The sequence below is a fragment of the Didymosphaeria variabile genome, assembly GCF_027946475.1.
Source record: "Didymosphaeria variabile strain IMI 356815 chromosome Unknown scaffold_7, whole genome shotgun sequence".
NCBI lineage: Eukaryota > Fungi > Ascomycota > Dothideomycetes > Pleosporales > Didymosphaeriaceae > Didymosphaeria > Didymosphaeria variabile.
Window position 1 is genome coordinate 3,263,189 of NW_026611626.1, and position 20,551 is coordinate 3,283,739.

Here is a 20,551-nt window from a genome sequence, read left to right on the forward strand (position 1 = left end):
TTCGAAGCCTCGTGACACGAGCTCCTTAGCCCGAGAACATCCACAGCGCAACCCAGACCATACTAAAGCATGCAGTATTCGGAATAGGCTTTTCAGTATACGATGTACGATACTATGATTTTGATGCTTCGAAAGTGACCGCGTTGGTGTTGCTGTAGCTCTTGGGATGATGTGGACCATTAGAATTTAATTGGCAGCCTCGAGGTCGTAGCCGGAACTCCTTGACCCGAGAACTTCGATAACGCGACTTCGGCTAGATTGAGGTATAATACCGTCGGAATAAGGTTTTGGATATGCTATATACTATTTCCGCATTTTACAATCGCCACATTAGCTGTATTGGCGTTGTTGTGGGTCTTGATAATGTGATTCAACTGGGAAGCCTCGTGGTGCGAGCTTCTTGGCCCGGGAACATGTAAAGCGCGACTTTGGCAAGATCGTGGCTTGATATTATCGGAATGAGGTTTTGGATGTGCTGTAAAATATTTCCGGATTTTATAATATCGAAGTCAGCTATGTTGATGTTGCTAAAGAGCTATAGGTGTAGCTACTATATTATGAAACAGCCTTTAATAAGGCAATCTAAGGAGTAATTAATGGCCTTATGCGGCGAATCGAACTGCTTCGATAATTCCATCTGTCTTACTCTCCCCAATTCTCTGATTAACAAGCTGTGATGGTGATATGGGCACTTCGTTGTGCTCCAGCCGTTACGAGGTTCATCGAGCCACAAGTGTCTTCAACCGTTCTGGGGCCTTCTCATCCGAGGGGAATCGTGGGCCAACCAAATGGTCATCAATGTAGTTCTTCAAGCTGTGAATGGAAACATGGGTGCGTCCATAATAGCGTTGTCCATGAGAGCGCGGTCAAAGCCAAAGTCACAAAGGTTGTACCACCCGCGAGAAGAGGAAGAGGAAGTCGGGTTTAACACTGGCTGCTGGATATAGCAGTCTTGTGCGGGCTGTGGCAAAGCAAAAGCTGGCTCGCTGTGCCACTGTGTTGAATGGGTTTCAACGTTACTAGCTGCAAAGGTCTGACTGGGTGCTGTTGTATGAAGACTGGTCCAGTCGCCCTGTTCCAGTTCCGCGTCTAATTCCAGGTCCGTTCGCTGTCGCTCTTCCTCTTCCTCTTCCACAATTGTGTTGCTTGCCATCTGCATCTCTTTGGCTGATGTTGGACAATTCTGTAGAACTAATCGACTTTCTGTTTGATTTGTAGCAGGTGGTAGGGATTTTGGAATTTGGCGGATGGAACCAGGAATAGCGCCCGATAATTCAGGAAATCGTTTGAAAAAGTCGGGTCCCATTGTCCAGCAATCTATATTATTGATTCGTTCATCGAACAGGCGACTGATCTTAAACAAACCAGTCTCGAGATCGTGCGTGTAGCAGTCACGAAACTCAAACGGCCACAAGAGTCGCATTTCGTACTGATACATGCGAAAGAAACCGTTGCCACAGTAAGCATGCTCGTCAAAGATGAAGCGTTGGCGGAAATGGGGCCAAGCATAGTAATCAATGGCATAGGTATGTGAGATGTGTTGCGAGGGTCGGTAGATGTACCATGGAGGGAGGCGCTTATATCGCTCTGCAATTGGCTCCGTGTGATATTGTAGAAGCAAATGCATTGCCCTCAACATCGCCAGACGTTCGGTCCTGGGTATCGGCCGGAACAGAGCTTCGTCGATACGGCGAAGCATTTGCCAGGATGGATGCAGGGGAGCGCGTTTTGCAACGACATCCCAACCTTCTAGCATTGCGCGGATGGGAACATCCTCTGAGTCGACGTCGTTCGCTGGCTGAACACCTTCCGTCCAATCGAAACGCTCACTCATGACATCAACGACAAATTTCCAAAAGTTGCCTTGCCAGACCGCGGGCTGGCCCGATTGACGGTCCACGAGAGCATGACAACAACAAGAAGATCGAGGATTGACCCAATCGTAAGATCTGGAAGACGCAGCCGTATGCTGTTTGTTGGCCTTCGTAGATTGTGAGAAATCCCGGTCTGTCACCCCTGGGCTACTCTGTTGCACCACTTCTGGGCAAGAAGCGATGTTGTGTAGGTCAAAGTCATCATTAGGTATGGTTATGAAGCTGTCCAGGTCAGAAATTCTGGTTGGTATGGCTTCAATGTCGAGAGGATCAGGTTCAGTGTTGACCGCCATTGGAGTATACGCCTCTGACGTGCTCAGTGTGGACTCATTTGTGCTGGCAACATGTTCCGAATCCATCTTGGCCTTTGTAGTACCAACACCTTGTAGAGAAAGCTTGTCCAAGTTTGAAGGTCGTTGAATAAGCTGTTGAATGTCTTTCAAAGTTTTATTCGCCACGTCTCGTTCCTCCTCCGTCTTTTTCAATTGCTTGAGCAAAGCTGCGACCTGCCCGCTTGTATCCTGCTGCTTTAAATGCTCCACCAAGCTTTCGAGATAAGCCACGTGAGACCGTTTGCGTTCGCGGGCCTCGCGCTGGCATCGTCGGTCGACTTCCCGTTTCTTCATGCGACGTGAAGAAATAGCCTGGGCACTGTCCGGACGGACCGTGTGCACGTGCACATGGCAAGATCCCTGACTCTCCGTGGTATCTTTGGTTGCCATTGATGGATCATTCACAATATCCGAACAAGTACGAGAGGTGAGTGGAGTGCTCAGTGGGGTCGGTCGCTGTGATGGTCAAGGTCATGGTTACGGTCATGGCAGGAGAGAAGTCCACCATCCCGTTCCCGCCTTATCTTAAAGCCGGCGCCCCAAGGCATTGATAAGACTATCAGATAGCAATAAAATGGCCGAGAAAAAGGCCGCGTTGACTTGGACCCTGTCACGTGCCTGTGTTATGTGTTGGTTATTGATCTACACGGGGCGGCAGGGTTGCGGGGTTGCGGGGTGATGGTTGGAATAGGCATCCCCACGCGAGGTCGCCATGCTTCCTTTTGATTCTCACAAATATTCACTACTGAGGTGGATGACATGTATCAGAGCAAATTGAATTGGATATAGGCAGACTACTCAATTACGGGTAGGGAGCTCGTCCCTGGTGATGATCCACAGCTTCTTGGAGAAAGGCCCCTTGGATACCCAAGTCACGTGCATGCCCGATGTCAACCCGATTACGTCGCCCGCTTTGAACTGGTGCTTCTTCCCGCTCTCCGTCTCCACCACCTCGACTTCCCCCTCCAGCAGCAGAATCGTCTCGTCCCCCAATACGCCCGTGTAAGGTGTGGTCATGGTGCCATCAGCCTGCAAGTCCGACGCAGCAATGCCCTTCCCCGAGCGCCAGACGCCGCTCAGCATGGTCCCTGTGGTGCCACTGTTGCGAATAAAGTACAGTTCGCCTGCCACCAGGGGACCTTCCTTGGGTTCCTCGAAGTGATACTCAATCCAATCTTTCGGGTTATCGCTGGTATGGTTGATTTGGAGTTCGTGTGCAACCCCTGGGACCGGCCCAGAACTACCGGCCCAGATGCACCAAAATTTCTTAAAGAATGGCCCATCAATGGCCCATTCTACCTCGACGCCCTTTGGTGAGCTGATGATGGACCCAGGGCCAACTCGATATTTCTTGCCGGAGGTGAGGTCAGTCAAAGTGGCGGTGCCCTCGATAACACAGGCCGTCTCGTCCCCCAAAGGAGAGGAATAGTTCGCAATGTTGGAGCCATCCGCCTTACAGTTCGGGGAGGTCGCGCTAGTCCTCCAGAGACCCGCGGAGAGGGCGCCTGACTTCCCGAATGGACGAACGACACTGACCTCTCCGTGCACCTGCTTCCCCCGTTTGGGCTCCTCCCATTCAAAGGGAACCCAAGTTTCTGGAGCCGGGCATGGCTCGCTACCATGAACAACGTGAGTCTGGGGTTGTGCCATCTCCGATTATCACTTGAGTGTGAGTATAGGATGAGAATGTTTAGAATGAGGCAAGATGATTACTTGAAAGTAGGAAGTGAGGAAATCAGTCTGCGTCAACTCCTTTATAGAGATATGGCTCGCCTTGAACTCATGATATTGCCAACAACGCACACCATTTACTGTGTCACCCATACACTGTCGATTCGATCATGTCGACGACCACCTTGATAACGAACTTGCAATTGCTCGTATGCTGATACTCATCCCAGCAAATCAACACATGCAATTTCCTACCTAGGTACTGGTCAAAGCATGAAGTGGCCATGCTCTATCTGGCTCGCACGTTATTCAGTGACAGATCTACCAATGAGGGGTTTAGTATTATTCTAGCTTTAAGCGAGATAACAGCAGCTGCGAAGATCATGAAATGTACAATGCCAAGACCTCGCCATGCTCGAATAGTTCTGATGTGATCGGCATTGATTAGCTCTTACGCTGCGCATCCTTGCGCCTGACATCGAACACATCGATTCGACTAGCGCAGTCTTCCCCTGCGGTTCGTAACACTGCAAAACCCAATCCCACTTTGCCCGCATACAGTTGCCTATCATGTAAGAATTGACCGATTATGATGTCGCACTTTCAAAAGATAGCAAATCATAGGGAACTCTTTGTTCAGCGACGACTTTTAGTTACAGGTGTTCTGTTAGACTACTGTCGACCCCACAGATACGGATCCGCAAAGGGATGCTTCTCAAGCATGTCAACCGAATCGACGTTGCTGATATAGAACGCAGCTATTGGCGAGATGACTATCGCAACTACTGAGATTGGGTGACCTTTCGGTCATTCCGGTTGAGAGATAACTACGGGCATTTCTACCTTATAGGCCATTCAGCCTACAAGTACTTATTAACCCCCTTCCTTCTCTTGTTTTGTCAAGGCCCAAAAAGAAGAGCCACACAGAATTCCCCTCCAAGAACACAAGACAGTCGAACCCCTCCTTCCCCAAATTACCTCAAGGAACACACACCATGCCGATCTACCTCAGCATGCAACGCGTGCGCTTCTCAAGCCCAGACGCCTACGAAAAATTCAAAGTCCTCTTCGCCGACACGCGGCGCCACCTGATGAAACTCCCCGGGTTCCTCCACTTGACATGGTGGGAACACCCCGATGACCGAAGCTGGTACAACGAATGCAGCTTCTGGACGAGTCGCGGCGCCTTATACGACTGGCACAAAGACACATACCATAAGCACTGCAAGGCATGGGCATCCAACGGCGCAATCATGGAAGACATTATCACAAACTTTGAACTTGTTGGCACGAGGATGCTGCGCATCTGCCCCGTTTGCAATGAGACGCAAGACAAGAAGTATGATCTTGCGCAGGAGCAGGCTGTGTTGCGTGAGCAGTGTCCTAAGTGTGGGTTTCATTTTCCAGTCCTAGAAGAGACGCCGTCGAGTTTTGCGGTGTTTAAGGATGCTGTTGTTCCGGGGGGTGGGGTACAAGAGGGGAGTAAGGAGGAGGAGAAAGTCCAGACAAAGACAGAGGAGAATGGCGTCAGCGCGTAGGATGTGTTCATTTACAGGAGAGTGATGGTTGTTGAGGGAGTATCTCTAGACTGGGCATATACTATTCCACGACTATGAACCCCTTGTCAAATTCTGGGTCTCAGATACGGTGCAATACAACAGATTAGTCAAAAAGCAAATATTTTGCTTCTGTGAGCGGAACTGCAGCTGTAATCCGTCTGTTCAGCGTCTCACCTGTTCTTATATGCGTTGAGAGCCTTGCTTTCGAAGTGTTTCAGCTTTCTTTAAGTGCCTCAATATCGATCAGATCACGGCGAATTGGCATTTCTGTATCAGCTGGTCAAGAAAACGCGCAGTCGAACCCTGTCCAGCGATCGAGCTTCGGCCAGCAGCCTAGATAACCCCCTTGTGCCGAAGCTTGTTACACTCACACCCAGCCCTGAAAGATGCTGGAATTTGTTCGGAAAAGGGTTTTTACTGTGCTAGGTATGATATCCGAGATTTGCAGACTCAAGTAGCGACCGTGGTGGTTCCTGCAGCGCTCATGGTAAGGTGGCTGCAAAGTCTCAGGCCCTTATCCCGAAGCCTACCTTGTGTACTACATCCACGCCCAGTACTGGAAGATCATTTTCTTATGCTCGGAAAATGGTTTCCTAGGTAGTAGGTATAACATCCGGGGTTTGCAGATCGAAGAAGCGATTGTGGTGTTATTCCTGCAGCGCTCGCGACCAGGTGGCTTTGAATGTTTGCGTGAAGCCTTGAGCTCTTCTCCCGAAGCCTGCTACCCCCACGCCCAGAACCGGTTCATACTATGTAATCTGCGGGACGAGGTTCTCAATACTCAAAGTAAAATTTCCGAGTTTAGCGGACTCAGAAGATTGATGTGATAGGGTTGCTGTGGCATGCTGGCGGGTATCTCGCGCGAAGCTTCCACTCCTGTTGGTTCACCTTGGCCCGGAGTCTTCTACACACCCCACCCACATTGGTAATGTTAAATCATTCTCGCAACAAGGTATCTGCATACTTAGGAACATTTGCGCATGCTCACTATGACTTTACTTCGCGGTGCTGACGTTGCTGTGGCCCACAGCATATCGGCGGGTACCTATGGTACTTGACGCGAAGCTTCTAAAGCCTCCCCTTATCCCGAAGGCTTCCACCCACCACGCCCACATTAGGAATACCATGTAATTCTCGGAACGAGGTTTCCACGCACTTTAGAACATTTGCGCATGCTCATATTGTCGCAGTTCGCGATGGCGGCGTCGCGTTGGGGCTCGGGTCAGGGCCAGGCCTCAGGATGACGCTTCGCGACACAAGCTCCTTAGCCCGAAGGCTTCTACACACACATCCACGTAAAAGATATTGATTCTGCCTTCGGAACAAGGTTTCTGCATAATTGAGAACATATGTGCATGCTCACATTAACGTATTTCGTGACCGCGGCGTTGTGGTAGGGCTCGGGCGAAGGCCAGATGCTTCGCGCGCCGTTTCGCGACACGAGCACCTTATCCCGAACGCCTCCACGCACCGCCCTCTCTTGGGAGAACATTATCTATTCTTGGCACAGGGTTTTTAGACGGTTGCGGACATTTGCGCCTGTCTACGATGATCAACCTCGCAATGCCGGAGTGGTGGTGGGCCTCGCAGTAGGAGCAAGCACCTCGGGCGAAGCCTCGTAATACGAGCTTACGCCGAAGCTTATCCCGGACCCACGATGCGCCCGACTTGTCACGTATATTTGGATACGGTTCTCGGAAGAAGATCTTGGAACATAGGAGGGCATCTGAAACTTCTTCCACCAACATAAAGCGGAAAGAATGGTGTTGCGGTGGGCCAGCGTTGGGATAAGAGCAGGTGAGCTGCATGTGCACGCGAAGCTTATCCCGAATCCTCAACGCGCCCGACCCACTGCAGATATCTGAACAATATCTTCGGAACAAGCTTTTTGACTACTGGAGCACATATCGACACTCTTCTGTTGACACATTTCCGAAATGTTGAGGTCGTGATAGGCCTCGGGATAAGGGCACCTCCAGGGCTGTGACGAGCTTCACGCGAAGCATTGAGCCGAATCCACAAGGCACACGGAGCACTAGGAAATATCTATGCGTAACTTCGAAACAAGGATTGGAATGCGTTTGCGATCGTTCAATCGTAGAACCTTTTCGAAAAATCGAGGCGTGGTAGTAGTCCTGTTAAGTGATGTACGAGCTTTGGGCGAAAGCGCTTGTTGAGCACTTCATCCTTAAGCCGAATCCTCAAGGCGCGCCTTCCACCGCCATTGTGTAAGATGAGAACTTCGGGATAAAATTGAGAATGCTTTATCTACCGTTAAAAAGCACAATCATCGAAGAGATTGTAGGCGTAATAGTAATCGTGGTGACTAATGTGCGAGCTCCGGGCGAACGTGCTTACGCGATCCCAGAGGTCGTTTATTCTTATGGCGAATCCTCGAGGCGCGCTACCACCAGCCTAGTTCAAGATGAGATCTTCGGAATAAGCTTTTTGAGGTGTCAGCTACAGTCTGGAAATTGATTATTCCGAAAAGCTGTGAAGCTGGCGGTAATGGTGTTGATTTCGTGTTGGAGTCTTGGGCGAAGCTTCGCACGAACATTTGAAGCTTCATCCTTGTGGCCTAGACCTAAAGTACGCTATCCTCCATGTGATTTCTACTTGTTGTGTTCGAGACTGTCTCCTACGACTCTGGAATCTCCTGCAGGAAGGATTAGTAAATTTTGAGCTCGATCGTGGTACGTCCCAGGCCATGTCTGCCACGCCTTCTGCGTTTTCCACGGTAAGCGACGCGGCACGCTTCGAGCTGAATATCTTGGAAGACCATCATTGTGGAATTGATAAAGCATGCGACAGTTCACTCCCTATGAATAGTAATCATCTTGGATGTGTCGGTGCAGGCCTAAGTACCCCGCAAATAAGAACTAGGCATTATCACCCGTGCCGTACAGAGCCCCACAAGGCCAACTGGCCTGCATACTAAACACAACTTGTCGTTCAATTTGTGGCCCTCTCTGAATCGTACTGCTTCGCTGGTTCCTCCACACGCCTGTACCAAGAGTCCACCTCGCTTTCATCATGAAGGCCGTCATCATCAAAGAACATGGCGTCCCCGCCCTCGCAGATATCAAAGAGCAGACAATACGGCCTGATTATATTAAAGTCAAGACCGTAGCTCTGGCCCTCAACCCCACGGATCTGCATCATACCACAGGGGCTGGTCGCGTAGGCGGCATCATTGGATGCGATCTTTCCGGTATCGTCGAAGAAGTTGGCGAAGAATGCAAATCGGATGTGAAAAAAGGCGAACACATCTATGGTGTGTGCCACGGAGCTAATCTGGTGAGTACCAGCTGTACTTGTTTGTCGATGTGCTCTGTGGCTTCGTTTGTTAACATTCTTCAAGAGCTCAGAGGAAGATGGAGCCTTTGCTGAATACGCTCTTGTTCGCGATGGCCACCTTGCGAGGATCCCAGAGAATATGTCCTTTGAGGAGACAGCCACATTGGGTGTTGGCATTACTACCGTAGGTCAAAGCTTGTACATGACCATGAAGCTCCCTCTTCCAGGAGAGGAATCGACCGAAGACGCACCCTTCTTTCTGGTCTACGGCGGAAGTTCTGCAACCGGCACACTGGCCATCCAATATGCTAAGCTGTAAGTTGACATGCCACTTATGTGTTCGGCTGGCTCACTGTACGCAGGTCTGGATGTAAAGTCGTCACCACTGCTAGTCCTGAGAATTTCGAACTTGTTAAGTCGAGGGGCGCCGATGCCGTGTTCGACTATCATGATCCAGAATGTGCGCGTCTCATCAAAGAGTACACCAACGGAGAACTCTACTACGTTCTCGACTGTATATCAACGGAGTCAAGCTACAAGATCGTCGGAGATGCGCTTCCCGAGACACCCCAGAAGCCAGTTCAGGTAGTGACGCTTTTGCCTACGGATGCCTGGCCGAGGAAGGATGTTACCCCTATTGCTATTCTTGCATACACGTCTTTTGGCAAAGCTTTCACTAAGTTCGGCATCGACTTTCCTGAAATCCGTCCCCATTTCGAATACGGCGTGATGTTCTGGAAGGTGAGCCACAAGCTTCTGGCTGAGGGTAAAATCAAGCCTCATCCAGTTGCTCTGCGCAAAGGTGGCTTGGCTGGTATTCCGGGAGGGTAAGTGAAAATAACAAGCGCGGATCGAATCCATGCTTACAGCGAATAGTATCGCGGAACATGCCGAGGGAAAGGTCAAAGCCGTGAAGCTCGTTTACAAGGTGGACGAGACTGAGGAAGGGCAGTCTGGACAGGGAACAGCCATTCAAGGCCCCGAGCTCGGCTCGAAATGGTAATGCAATGATCTTCGAATCCATATTCGCGACTAGACCTGTTCACACTGATCATGTATCGGTAGCGAAGCTCTGCAATGAACGATACACTGGCGGGGCTGTCCATCCTCGGGGTCGATGTGAAAGCATGGCGAGTGAGATGCGAGACTTTAGCATGTCAGTTTATTGCTCACAGAACCGATTCTGCAATATTACCATCAAAGCCACAGCGATCAAGCAAATCGCGGCCATACAAGCGCCTCCGCCAGTTAATGCGACCTAAATCGGGCCCACGGGCTAAGGCAAGAGTACGAACAAAGCTGCGGACCCTATTTGTATAGCACCTATGTAAGTGTGACGCAGATGTATCAAAATACACTAGCTGCCCAGGGACTTAGTCCTGGAGTGGGGTAGTAACAAGTGCGTCATTGTAAGATACAACGTATGTGAGTATGATTCATGGTTCTTCCTAGGCATCATCACTAAACAGACTTCAGCCACCTATTCAGAGAGCTTGCTCTGAGTCCATATTCTCTGGCTTTGCACGAGATTTTACCTCCATCATCAATCAATTGTGGTAGCAGGCGAAATAGACATGACAAAAATTACCTGCCCGGCAAAGTGCCCCGTCGAGACTTGCATGTAAGCGTGTACCCCTGCACAGGCTTCGGTGACATCAGAGTGAGCGTGTCTCTGTGATCCCCGCATTGGCATTGGATTTGGCACCTTCTTAATGCGCTGCTGCGCATGTGCCGGCTTTGGATCGGAGCTTTTCGTATATAGCTTGGGCACTGTTCCATCAGGCATCCTGATGAACCGGCCGTCCCATTCGGGGTTTGCGGGTGCTGATGCACTTCCTGGGCACTGGCAATGTAGTCTTGGTCGCTATGGCGGGATATTAGCGGCCTCTAGCTACGTTGGGCTGCTTTATGATGCCTGTGCGTGGGCTATGTTGTCCCGCACCCCGAGATGGTGCGTGCGGTGTGCGTGTCCACCACGAGGTCGAGATCTCCATGATACTAGTCATCCTTGTTAAAAGTCTATGTTGGATTGCTTACATATATCTGCTAGGTCAGCGGACGTGGGAAAAGACCGCGGAAGTGATATGGTTCTGTCCTTAGCTTCTGTTCACTGTATGACTACTTTTGGAACTGGGCATGGACCCTTCAGAGATTAGCGAGAAAGTGATGACGAGAGCATAGAAATGGGCGGGGCCCTTGCACTACCACAGCCCTAAACCAGTGAAACGTCATCACGCCTATATTTGGTGATACTGACGCGGCGAAGTAGGCTCTGGCAACACGTTTTCCGGGGGCATGGTTGTAGACGTGCGCAAGGGGGCAGGAGGGCGGGACGTGGGGAAGTGTGAAGCTTTGGACGCTGAAACCTTTTGCTCTTGCTTGTGCTACTTTGCTAAAGAGATTGGTGGGCCCAGGCGCCGGTTGTTGTGAGTAGAACAAGCCCAGGGATCTTTGGAGTCGAAGTTGCATCGAGTGGTAAGCTGTGCATTGCGCTACTTAGGTGCTTAATTAACCCAATAAGCTATGTAGGTAGAACGGCAGTAGAAGGGAAAGGAGCCATATACAAGGGTAGAGGTGGGCCGTGATATAGTCGTACGAGCACTGCGATTCGTCTATAGGTATCACATAAGGTCGGTGCTGAATGACTGCCTGTGCACTTCCCATGGATAAAGCGGAAACTTTCGGTTGCGTAGAAAGGCGCAGAACCATATCGTGAATGTTCAGCGTGCGCTATCAGAAATCCTGCCACTAATCTCATACAGATGTGCTCATGATTAGCCATCAGGTTTCGCAAACATGAAACTTGGGTGATTGGTATAAGGTGATGTACGAGCTCATGAAGTCCTGTACTATCGCTATACTCTATGCATTTCAGTCCCAACTGACACTCTCATTTTTAGGATGTATCGTTAGCGGTCCCATATCCATCCACTAGCCTTTCTTGTCTTCTTGATGTTGATTTTGCGTCAAGATTGACTGCGATAATTAGGTCGCACCTGACGATACTATCTCGCTGGTAGAAGTGACTAGCAGCCCTGCTACTGCCCGCGATCTTGACTCAAAACACCTGGCCTAAGCGGCTGCTGTGTTACGGGTAATTTGCGTCTGTACCGCTTAGGCACTGTCGATAAATGAGCTGCCGACTTAGCTGGTAAAACGCCCTATAGGTGGGCAAGACCCCTGGGATTAGTTCCTTTGAGTAATGCGCTCGTTCTACGGGAAGTGGCGTCAACGGGATGTTGGCTAAGAGGATGACTCTCCAGCTGCAGTGCTCATAGAAGCGAGGATGAGCTATGTGCAGAGTGCACTAGAAGCACTGTGACGCCTTGAGCCCAAAACAGATTGGGAGAGCACGTCAAGTGGTCGATATATCTAAGGTGCTACGAGTGCATGGGCAATAGCTTGAACAGAGAGAAGCTTTGGCATGTGCACAAGCACCTTTCGACTCTCTATAGGGTTAGTATCGATTTGAAAGCTCGATTGATGCTGTTGTATGCAGACAATGAGTTTTGAAGAATCATTTAGAGCATTTCGCCAATTCTCAGCTCTACCCGTAGCTGAAGACACAGTAGGCGCAATGTATTGTAGTCTTTTCGTGAGTCACGTACCGAGAATCAGTAACTGCACCACACGTGGCAGCACCCCTCACGATAGTATCTGACTGCGACGGTGGCGCGCAGAATTGCCTGGTCCAAATCTAGTTTTCGTGAGCACAATTTGAGGGGAACAGATCTTGCTCGGCACCAACAAGAAAGCTTTTGATCACACCACGTGGCGGACGTGGCCGATGGTCACAAACCCTAACGGCAGCTCTCAAAGCACCTTCTAGTGACTCTATTGAATCCGGGAGACTCACCATGATAAGGCCCGAGTGACTCTATGACTACTAAGTAGAGCACGGCTGGTGAAAGGGATCGGCGTTGGGTACAAAATGATGGTTTTGCCAGAGAGTTTTGATACATGCTATACTCGATTTACTTTGATCAATCAGTGGACTCTGAAAGCCTCATTACTCTAGTAGCTTAGCCCCACATCCAAGGACCATGACGGCACAACCATTGCAGTCATCGGCATTGAAGAGTCGTCTAGGAGGAGGACCCATCCTCAGAATCGAAAACTTTGAAGAATGGGACTTTGCTCGCATGGGGTTCAAAAGTGACCAGGACCGCGTGAAATGGCTCGACGATAACAACAAATGGAAAAGCTATACCGATATTATCGAGGAACTCCGAAAACCGCGCGAAAAATTTGCCCGAAGAAAGATTTATGAAGCGCACCGAAAAAGCCTCCAGGAAGAGCTCCGGCAAAAGATCAAAGACGAGCTCATAGTCAGATCCCACGAGCCGTACTTAGCAGGGATCGAACTGCCTGAAAATCAAAAAATCAAATCCAACGAGATCCCAGAATTGTGGAAACGCTGCGAAACAGGTTGGATTGAGAATTCATTCGCAGAGACCCAGCTCCTGGGTAGCCTCGATGGTCTGATCAAAGAACTGCCCTTTTTTGACGCGACGAGCCCTTGGGACTTCATGGTCCTTGGGCTTCCATCCCTCTGTATGAAGACTTTCAAGGAAGTTTCCTATCGACAGTATCGTTTCGCTATCGAAATTATCGCCCAGATCACCAGCGCCATGGAAGATCGATATGGGCACGCGAATCACCTCGCACAACATACAATATATCTGGACCACACACATATGACCTCATACCCTGGTCCAGGAGAGACCGATCAAGACCGTTTTAAAAACGCCCTGTTCGAGCGTACGCACCACCTCGACAGGAAGCTAGACATGGAAGTCGCACCACCGTTCGAAAACGAACCGATAATGTTATCGTGGCTGTTGAAAGAGCTGGGAGGCGCAGACGCTCTTGTGAGACTTCCACAGATGATGCTCATCATGTTCAAGCCTGTGAATCCAATCCGGCAGCTGATTCAGCACTTGCTGGACCAGCTGCAACACGAACAGCTTCCGTGTGTCATTGTTTGTGCACCTGGAGATGTCGACAATGTCATGCCGAGTGGGAACAGTCATCTCGCCGAGCTAGCCAATCGCTATAGCGGCGACAGAAGCTCAGATCTGGTGGAGGACTTCCTCACTAGGAATTATCATAAGCATGCACTTTTGACTGACGAAACTCTCGCCGGGTTGGAACACTTTTCTCCAGAGGCGAAGCAGGAAGCAAAGAATATTCTTGGGACACTATGCCTGTTCGTGCGCAAAGATTTGAGGCATAGTCCGCCAAGGGCAAATACTGCATAGTAGGGTGGAAGCCGATGCTCGATACCGGAAGTGGAGTTCACTGTTGCATGGACTGGGACTATACAGCCAAGCGGGTGGGGAAGATGGCTCAGGCGAAGTTTGCCTCGAGCGTCCACGGGATGTGAATAGTGGTTGTCTGAGAAAGTGTATGTTTCCTTCTCCACGGTCTTTACCATGTGTATATTTCCTTTTCCACAGTCTTTACCATATGTATATTTCCTTTTCGACAGTCCCTACCATGTGCTCCTCTCTTTGGTTCAATTGTCTCATGTCTTGCATGTTAGATACCCCACTCATTGTATTATGAATAAAATTGCTTTTCCAGATATGGAAGCCAACCCGGATTGACGCGTCAGTTGAATTGAAAACATGATGTGACACAGAAGCAAGTACGTGATCGTAAGACACGAAGATCACAAGGATGCGCGTCGGAGCACAATGCTTGGCATGGAGAGTGTAGATATCCATCCATCTGTAAAGGTGACGTTCAGTAAACAGCAGCACTGGTGGACACTGTGAGGTATCGTTTCGACATTCTTTCCGCCTTCAAGCACTTATTCAAGTTGCACATGTGAATTGGCAAGGTGTCGAACCCCACAAGAGAGGAACGCCATTCAAACATACGACTACCAAAGAAGAATTATAAACCAGGGTATTCAGATTGCTCCTCATCCTTTTACAGACATCCCAACTGTAGATCTAGTCGAATGCTCAATCACATATCCGTCTCATCCTGCCTGCCAACGAACTCTTTGAGCTTCTTCTGGTCCAGTAGCTCTCCCTCCGCCAAGCGACCCGTCTCCTTCACCTCGCCACCAACACATTGATACCTCACTAATGTCGGCACAGCATTCACATTCCACTTAGTCCGGTGTACATTCGATAGGTCCTTCCACCTGCACATCTGTTTTAGTCGCTTTCTTAACAGGAGATAGGCGCCCGCCGCAGTCACATACTCAGGTTTCTGTCCCACATGCACATATCCAACCTCGGGCGAATTCTGCGCGGAAAAAGCAGCACCGATCAATGGTAGCGCGGCTCTGACATCTGGACACCATGGCTGATTCGTCTCGGGGCTTATTGATGAGATGAAGTTGATAAAAAACGTGGCATTTTGGTCGTTTGCGAGGGGTAGATCCTGGGCGGAATTGGGGAGTTGGAAGGGGTCCTGAGCGGGCATCTTGCCCCGGTTGATCGATGTTGGAAGGGCGAGTTTGAAGGAGCGTCACTGAAAGTGGGTAACCCAGGCGACTGACAGACGCAGGTGTGAAGTGGTGCGATTGGTGCGGACCGCAGCGCGGGATGGTGTTATCGTAGCAGCTCTTCGCTAGGCGACTGCCCCACCACGCTACCTACGTCTTCCCGAGAATTTTTAAATTAACCACCTGTCCTTGCAACAACCACGGTCCAACCCTCGCATAGCACGTGGAACCGCAAACCAAAATCCATTTCAACGCCGCTAACTGTGGTTCTAGAGCCGCTGCGAACGAGTCTTGGCGCAAAGGAGCTAGGGTGTATGCTCGGGACGACGTGATCTACTGAATCGTGAACAAGATTCAGCCTCAGTTTCATGAGTATCGACTCGTGTAGTGCCGAGTTCAGATCGTTAGAAGACGCATTCGGAGAATACATGGCATGAACTTTTCAATAGATATCAATCATTCGCGTCCGCTCTTCCACTGGCAATGGATCCGGAAGCTCTCCCCATGGACCCCATTTACTTTCTTCTTTCCAGCTCCCGTCATGCAGGTCAAGCGCTCTCATCACGTAGCACTCGGAGACGATCTCGTATGAATCGTTGCCACATTTTCTCAGGATGAAAGGGGACCGAGATCCATCTAACGCAAATATCTCGAATTGTTGATTCTCCTCGGTTTCAGCCGCGATTTCTACCATCGCTCCTTGAGGAGGAGGATGAGGATAAGAAGACATGCGGGGAGTGAAATATCGTTCCAAATTGGCAAATCCAACGGAATTCCTGGTCTGAAAGACTTGCGGAGTGGCCCCTGTTTTGCGACCTGCTCCTATGAAACTCTGGACGTAATGCATGGGCATATGAAATGCGGAATGAGGCTGTGGTCTAAAGCTTTCCCAGAAGCCGTAATCTTGAACTGGTGGGTCCCAATCCCAGTCATCTGCTGGCCACCATTGGCCCGCAGAAGCATGCCAAGTCTGCCGTCCGAGTATATCGATGTAATGTGCGCGAACACGCATATAGGGCTTCGTGTGATTTCCAATCGATTTATTCAGATTAAAAAACTTGACTGTGGCAGTGTTTTGACAAGAAGAACGATCGGCATCCTTTGAAACCACTCTCCGAGGTTCATCAAATGACAGAATCGAACTCCAAGCTCCTAGACTATCTCCTTCAAATTGAACGATCCCGTTCTCTACAGGACTACGCCTTTTTTCGTTACCGTAGTTTGGAACCCACGACGGCCAAGCATAGTTAGGCACATTCCAATGCAAGTGCAGTGCGTCTAGATTTTGATGGCGTAAGATGATTGCTTTGGCCGTGCGGGCATAGACCAGTTCCGGACTCATCGAGTAGTCTATGATTATAAGCGATCGGTACGCCGAGTCCACCAGGCTGAGTACAGCATAGATCTTATCCCTTTCATCCGTGGCTGAGCACTTGTGCGTTGCGCGCAGTAAATAAGCAAGGTCCAAAGTCTCCTTTTTTTCTGGAGTCCATCTCAACGGACTCGGCCAATCGATACCAAGCCCTCGCTGGTGAAGCTGCCAGAGCTCATAGAGCCGGCCTATCACATAAATGTTAAGACTGATCTCAGCGTCCGGCAGGTACAAGCGAGCCAATCTAGCCAGTGCCATCTCTTGAATAACCCAAACACGCTTGAACCATCTTCGTTTCAGAAGTTCGGTGGCCGCGTCTATCTCATCCTGAGTTGGGCCAACATCAGGCGGACCTTGCAACCATTTGCAAAGAGGAGCGAAGGAGTCGTTGTGTATTGAAGCATTGATGAACACAAGAACTTGCGCAGCACCTGAATATATTTTCTCCATCAAGGCCACCTGATGATTCCTTTCTGAAATATTCTCTTGGTCGATACAAACGGCGTCAACCCACAAGCGTCGCTCAAAGTAACGTTTCCTTAATCTGCGGATGGCTGCTTGACAGCTGGTTGTAACGGATACGGTGCCACCTGGGCAGTGGATCACTCCAGAAAAGCTCGTGTCTCCGCTCTCCGTAGCCCATGTGTATGATACTGCTTCGTATTGAGGTTCGTCGTCTAGATGGACTACAACGATGTCACAGCGCAGAGGGTCGTCCAGCTCTCCGCATTTTACGACAAGCAATCTGATCTCTTGCCCCAGAGCGTAGTTGAGCTTCCTGTATTGGTATCTAGTGTCGTTTACGTCTACACCAGCCGGAAATGATACCGCGTGGTCGAAGATAGCCTCGCCACAAGCGAGGCAAGTCCTGACACCGTCGAACTTTCTGACATCAGGATGTCGACAAGGGCGCGCCATGTTTCGATGAGAAGTTAATGTCGTGTTGAGGAAAACTATGGAAAGCACTTGTGTAGAAGCGATCCTTATGAATGTGAGCGCGAATTATTGAGGGCTCGAAGTCGACGCTATTGGCCCTATGCATGACTGCATGGAAGCATGGAAGCATGGAAGCGGGGCTTGGGCCTTCAGCTGCACCGCCTTGCTGAACCGGTGAGAGACCCTTGTCAGTGCGAACCTGAAGGCTGAAGACTGTCCAAGGGTTATCAACCTCCAAACATGTACATAATCAGGCAATGTCATATCAAAAGGTTCCATGCAGCGGATACAAATATTGACGAGACGGTTCCATATTTCTTGGATTGGTATTTAAGAAGCCGATGTTGAGGATGATTTCGTGAGTTGAAATGCGCACGGAGCTGACGAACTTGATCTGAAATAAGTCAGGACATACAAGTATGTCGTTGCCTACTATTTCCCAATTTTCGCGTGTTGCCTTAATCATCCCGTTGACCAGTACTTCTTCGCTTATGCGCCCTCCCGACTTTTCTGCTTCTTTTCCTCTTTACTCTTTTTGCGCCACTCTACGCCCCGGAACCCATGCTGGAAGACAGCACGAGATTCCTCTGGATTCATGTTACTAGCTTCGGTGAACCAAACGTAAAGTCCCTATAACCTACGCACCAAGTCACATGGAACCTAGGGGCACTTCTTCACACACACACTTGCTCCTCCAGGGCTTTGGCGAGTAATGCGCGCACTGCCTCAGCACTCGATTCCAAAGAGGCCATATCCTGATCGTATGTGGGGCGTATGCTGTAGGCAAATCAGAACATGACGCGGGCGTTGAGTATTTTGAATACTTTCAAGCGGTTATTGGATGGCAGGATGCAATATCAATAGCCGAGTTATACGATCTATGGTCTTCATAAAGTCAACGCGAAGTGTTAGGAAGTCCGAGGTGTTTGAGAGCGCGATAGCTGTCTCAATGACAGAGCACCGTCATCTCCTACCGCAGACGCAACTCGCGAGTCACGCTTCACTGAGGCGTGGATGTAGTCGTGGCGTACGCGTAGCGGGTCAAGGATGTTTCTAGTCGTGATGACGAGTTCAGGCACTTTGACAGACCCACAAATGGGCTTGACGCGTGAAACGACACCTGCAACCGCTCTAGCGCATCCCCCACGGACCGAAAACGGTATCACAGCCGAAGATCTGCTTTGTTGGTCCAAGGAATACGATGTTTGGATTTTCGACTGGGCATGAAAAGGTCCGCATGGACCATCATCTAACAGCGCTTCTCAACCTGGCAGCGACCGAATTTAGATAGCACCGCACAGATGTCCGTCCAACCTTTCCATATCCAGCCCCTAGAACAAACTTGGATATAGTTCAAGAGATGATCTGCCTGAGGCTGTGACCATACCATGAAGATGGTAAATGAAGGGAGACGACCAGAAAGCAGCTGCGTATGTAGATACGCAAGCAAGTGTGGAGGGGGAAGCAGAAAGTGAACCTGAAAAGGGCAAAGAAATCACGCTACAATGCACCTTCATCGCGCATCACAATCGCTTTTTGTGTATCCACTGCAAGTTCTGAGCACTTCACATCCGCGCGCTTGTCATTCGTTTGAACATATTCGTGGAATTCTTTGTCATTCAATCGTGCATCCACATCGTCATTCGCTTCATCATGCGGTCCTCAACACTCATTGCAACAGTTGTGCTTATAGCGACTGCGACGGAGGCAGCCCCCTACCTCGCTCGCGATACAAGCTCTGAAGGGACATGCACTACCAACCAACGCAAGGCTTGGTGAGTACTAAAAGTTGTTTCTAGCATCTTTGCTAACAATAAGGCAGGCAGAATCTGAGCGACGATGAAAAGGCTGCTTATATCGATGCAGAGCTCTGTCTGATGAGCGCTCCAGCTCAGTTGTTCGACTGGGCCGAGAATCGATGGGATGAGCTTGTGTACGGCCACGTCGTGCAGTCGAACTTTATACACAATGTTGGCCAGTTCCTGCCATGGCATCGTCTCTACATGCGCGCGCACGAACATCTGCTGCAAACAGAGTGTGGATATACTGGTGCACAACCGTATGCAAACCTTCACGCATGAGTCATACTTACGCTGAGGCTAAATCTGTCCAGGTACTGGGAGGAAGCATTGGACGTCGACGATCTCACGGCTTCCGTAGTCTTTGATCCAGATACCGGGTTCGGAAGTGCTGGAACCAATGGTTCCTGTGTCTCCGATGGACCTTTCACCCAGCTCGAGCTGCACATCACCCAATACACGAACTACGCGAACTACTGTCTCACCCGCGAAACCAACACCGATATCTTCCAAGGTGCAACTCTTGACAACATTGCCGAATGCACGAACACCACCACCTACGATGAAGCCTACGATTGCTTCCAGCAGAGCCCTCATACGGCCGGCCACGGCGGCGTCGGCGGTACCATGCTGGATGTCGTGGCCAGCCCGTCCGACCCGCTCTTCTTCTTGCATCATACCAACCTGGACAGACTGTGGTGGAACTGGCAACTCAACAACCTGACCTACCGCCTGACTGATATGGGAGGACGCAACATCCCCACTGATTCGTATCTGGCACAGAACAACTTCACTACCCCTGGACCCGAGCTACTCGACTACGATGGGGACTCTGCGAACGTTACGACTTTGAACCACACTCTTTGGATGGTGGGACTGATTGCTAATGCTACGGTGGGGGATGTCATGGACTTGCGAGGTGACTTGATCTGCGCGGAGTACGTGTGAGCATTGCGTTACCGGATGCCTTAGGCTCTAGCACTACGTCATATCCTGGGGAATTCCTAAGTGTTTGGATGTGTTGGATCAATCAGTTATTTTGTCTTCTCTGGGAGCTTTCAAACTTTTCATGGAAAAGCTATAGTTTGTTTCGTTGTGGATACTATATCGATCTATGGGAGTGCTTTTGATACTGGAATAGATGGACTTTCGCTTTGGCATCACAACGCGCAGAAACATCTCTAATATTTGGAGACTCGTTGGGAAGTGGCTTGATATCCTGCTATATGGGAACTGGCCACAACGAGT

At 49.9% G+C, this 20,551-nt stretch overlaps 5 protein-coding genes across 5 annotated transcripts; 3 read left to right on the forward strand and 2 right to left on the reverse strand.

Annotated features, from left to right (window-relative positions):
* Positions 1-808: 808 nt before the first annotated feature.
* Positions 809-2,500, reverse strand: N0V89_010233 (uncharacterized protein; the record flags this gene model as incomplete). Its single annotated transcript, XM_056218977.1, has 1 exon — positions 809-2,500. The coding sequence occupies one exon, from the start codon at positions 2,498-2,500 to the stop codon at positions 809-811; it is 1,692 nt and encodes a 563-aa protein (XP_056068242.1).
* A 504-nt stretch (positions 2,501-3,004) lies between these two features.
* Positions 3,005-3,856, reverse strand: N0V89_010234 (uncharacterized protein; the record flags this gene model as incomplete). Its single annotated transcript, XM_056218978.1, has 1 exon — positions 3,005-3,856. One exon carries the CDS (start codon positions 3,854-3,856, stop codon positions 3,005-3,007), a length of 852 nt encoding a protein of 283 aa, XP_056068243.1.
* Positions 3,857-8,469: 4,613 nt separating this feature from the next.
* On the forward strand, positions 8,470-9,564 carry N0V89_010235 (uncharacterized protein; the record flags this gene model as incomplete). Its single annotated transcript, XM_056218979.1, has 3 exons — positions 8,470-8,733; positions 8,807-9,048; positions 9,096-9,564. 3 exons carry the CDS (start codon positions 8,470-8,472, stop codon positions 9,562-9,564), a joined length of 975 nt encoding a protein of 324 aa, XP_056068244.1.
* A 3,212-nt stretch (positions 9,565-12,776) lies between these two features.
* Positions 12,777-13,994, forward strand: N0V89_010236 (uncharacterized protein; the record flags this gene model as incomplete). The annotated part of the gene is made up of 1 exon (XM_056218980.1): positions 12,777-13,994. The coding sequence occupies one exon, from the start codon at positions 12,777-12,779 to the stop codon at positions 13,992-13,994; it is 1,218 nt and encodes a 405-aa protein (XP_056068245.1).
* Positions 13,995-19,491: 5,497 nt separating this feature from the next.
* N0V89_010237 (uncharacterized protein) lies at positions 19,492-20,251 on the forward strand (the record flags this gene model as incomplete). Its single annotated transcript, XM_056218981.1, has 2 exons — positions 19,492-19,499; positions 19,618-20,251. 2 exons carry the CDS (start codon positions 19,492-19,494, stop codon positions 20,249-20,251), a joined length of 642 nt encoding a protein of 213 aa, XP_056068246.1.
* Between the last annotated feature and the right edge of the window lie 300 nt (positions 20,252-20,551).